General features: G+C 51.8%; 1 protein-coding gene across 1 annotated transcript in view; it reads left to right on the top strand.

The window, feature by feature from the left end:
* Positions 1-2500, top strand: part of LOC113588414 (receptor-type tyrosine-protein phosphatase beta-like) — a 26557-nt gene that overhangs the window by 18685 nt on the left and 5372 nt on the right. Inside the window, 6 exon segments of the mRNA XM_035532338.1 lie at positions 1-112; positions 299-448; positions 813-1080; positions 1827-1933; positions 2020-2125; positions 2339-2413. The exon segment at positions 1-112 is cut by the window's left edge and continues 167 nt beyond it. Of these exon segments, the coding sequence (XP_035388231.1) occupies positions 1-112; positions 299-448; positions 813-1080; positions 1827-1933; positions 2020-2125; positions 2339-2413 (818 nt within the window).

Raw genomic sequence — 2500 nt, 5'->3', positions numbered from 1 at the left:
TACCACATCACCGAGCTGGAGCCCCACAGACACTACAGCGTCTCCGTCAAGGTCATCTCCGACACCATGACCAGCGAGGCAGCCAAGGACAGCGTGGTCACCATGATTGACCGTGAGCACTAGCGCCTCGTGTGGTGGGGAGGACTGGGTGCACTAGCTCTCCAATGCTATGAGGAAAACATCCTGCATTTAACAGGAAACTGAAACATTTTATAAATATCCGCCATTTACATGGTTATAGAAACACACAGTGTGTGAGAGCGTGTGTGTGTGTGTGTGTGCGTGTGTGTGCGCACAGGCCCCCCACAGCCCCCGCCCTCCATCCGTGTCAGTGAACAGATGGTGCACATCACCACAACCTCCATCCTCTTCCACTTCAACTGCAGCTGGTTCAGCGACGTCAATGGCGCCGTGAAGTTCTTCACCATCGTCGTGGCCGAATCTGATGGTCAGAGGCTCACCGTTGTCTAAACTTGTAATGGGTGTTACGGTTCTTGCTAACTTCTCCAGCCTTACCCACCTGAAGGAGCCTCACCCATTCAATCTCAATCTCACCTCCTCTGTTGAAGTCTCTCTATACATGTGCGATTAGCGCTTGGTCTGGCCTGCTGGAGCTGCCCTGGTTTGAAATTGTGGTTGTTAATTGCAGCACTGATGAGTCAGAGAAGCTTATTCTCAGATGATTTATTTTAGTGATAGCGACTGAAATGAAAAGACAGTTCAGTGCTCTCAAAAATTGGCAAGAACAGTTTTAGCTGCAGGGTCACTCATAATTAATTTGGCCTTCCTACAACGGTGCATTCTGTCTGCAGACGGTGAAGACCATCACCCAGAACAGCGCCACCCGCTGCCCTCTTACTGGAACTACAGAAGCAACAGCTCAGTGAAGGTGTACCAGACCGGGTACTTCCCCAGTGAGTGTGGCGAGGGTCCCCAGAGTGCCAGCCAGGGGTACAACCTGACCCTGGGTGCTGGCATGGCCAGCCTGGGGGGCAGTTGTGACCTCACCGTACCGAAGGAGGCAGACAGGATGGAGCCTGTGTACTGCGATGGGCCTCTCAAACCCAGCACGGCCTACAGGTCCGCCAGCACGTCCCGCACGTCCCGCACGTCCCGCACGTCTAGGACGATGCGCTCTAATGATTTCCTGTTGATTGCTGGTGGTTGTGTCACTTCCTCTTTGTGTCACTTTAGTGTAGTGATGGAACAGTAACATGGCGTGCCTGTGTGTGTCGGTGTGTGTGTCTGTGTGCGTGCCTGTGTGTGCCTGTGTGTGTCTGTGCGTGTTTGTGTGTGTGCCTGTGCGTGTCTGTGTTTGTGCACCTGTGCGTGCCTGTGCGTGCCTGTGTGTGTCTGTGCGTGCCTGTGTGTGTCTGTATGTGCCTGTGTGTGTGTCTGTGTGTGTGTCTGTATGTGTCTGTGTGTCTGTATGTGCCTGTGTGTGTGTGTGTGTGTCTGTGTGTGTGTCTGTGTGTGTCTTTATGTGCCTGTGTGTGTGTATGTGTCTGTGTGTCTGTATGTGCCTGTGTGTGTGTGTGTGTGTGTGTGTGTCTGTGTGTGTGTCTGTGTGTGTCTGTATGTGCCTGTGTGTGTGTCTGTGTGTGTGTCTCTATGTGTCTGTGTGTCTGTATGTGCCTGTGTGTGTGTGTGTGTCTGTGTGTGTGTCTGTATGCATGTCTGTCTCCTCCTCTCTCTCTCTCTCTCTCTCTCTCTCTCTCTCTCTCTCTCTCTCTCTATATATATATATATATATATCGCTCTCTCACATTCACTCACTCTCTCACTTTCTCTCTCTTCCTCCCACTCTCTCTCTCTCTCTGTTTTAGGCTCAGTGTTCGTGCATTTACACAGCTCTCTGATGAAGTGCAGGGTGACGTATCCTCTCCCCTGTACACTGACACCTACCTCTCTCTGCCCTTAGTCACCCAAACAGGTACTCTACACACTCTCCTCCACTGTACAGTGTGTGTGTGTGTCTGTGTGAGTGTGTGTGTTAAACACATGGTTCGTTTCCCTCAGAGCCTCTAGGGGGTGTTATCGAGGGGGTCAGTGCTGGTCTCTTCCTCATCGTTTCCATGGTGGGCATCACAGTCCTGCTCATATGCAAACACAAGGCCCATAAAGTGTGAGTGGAGCGTGTTAACAGTTCTGTGCTGCGTTAGTCCTCACTAATCAGGCATTCATTACTGCTCACGGCTGTACTGGGTTCAGTAGGTCTGGATGTCCGCACTTTTTTCATTAATTATATCTAGACACAGTCGCAGCTGTGTAACCAGCATGCTCAGTGTTGGCCTCAGTGATGCTAGCTCGGTGTGTGTGTGTGTGTGTGTTTCTGCAGTGTGCAGGAACCCGTGGTCCGGATGAGTGTGAGGGGGGAGAGACCCCACGCAGGCCCCCACTCAGCCATTAGGGGGTAGGATCCTCCTCTCCTCTTTGTCTCACTCTCTCTGTCTCAATCTCTTTGTCTCACTCTCTTGTGCTCTAAGCTCTCTCTCTCACA

The sequence above is a fragment of the Electrophorus electricus genome, chromosome 12 (assembly GCF_013358815.1).
Source record: "Electrophorus electricus isolate fEleEle1 chromosome 12, fEleEle1.pri, whole genome shotgun sequence".
NCBI lineage: Eukaryota > Metazoa > Chordata > Actinopteri > Gymnotiformes > Gymnotidae > Electrophorus > Electrophorus electricus.
The sequence above is the reverse complement of the archived record's forward strand: the minus strand, read 5'-3'. Positions and strand labels throughout refer to the sequence as shown.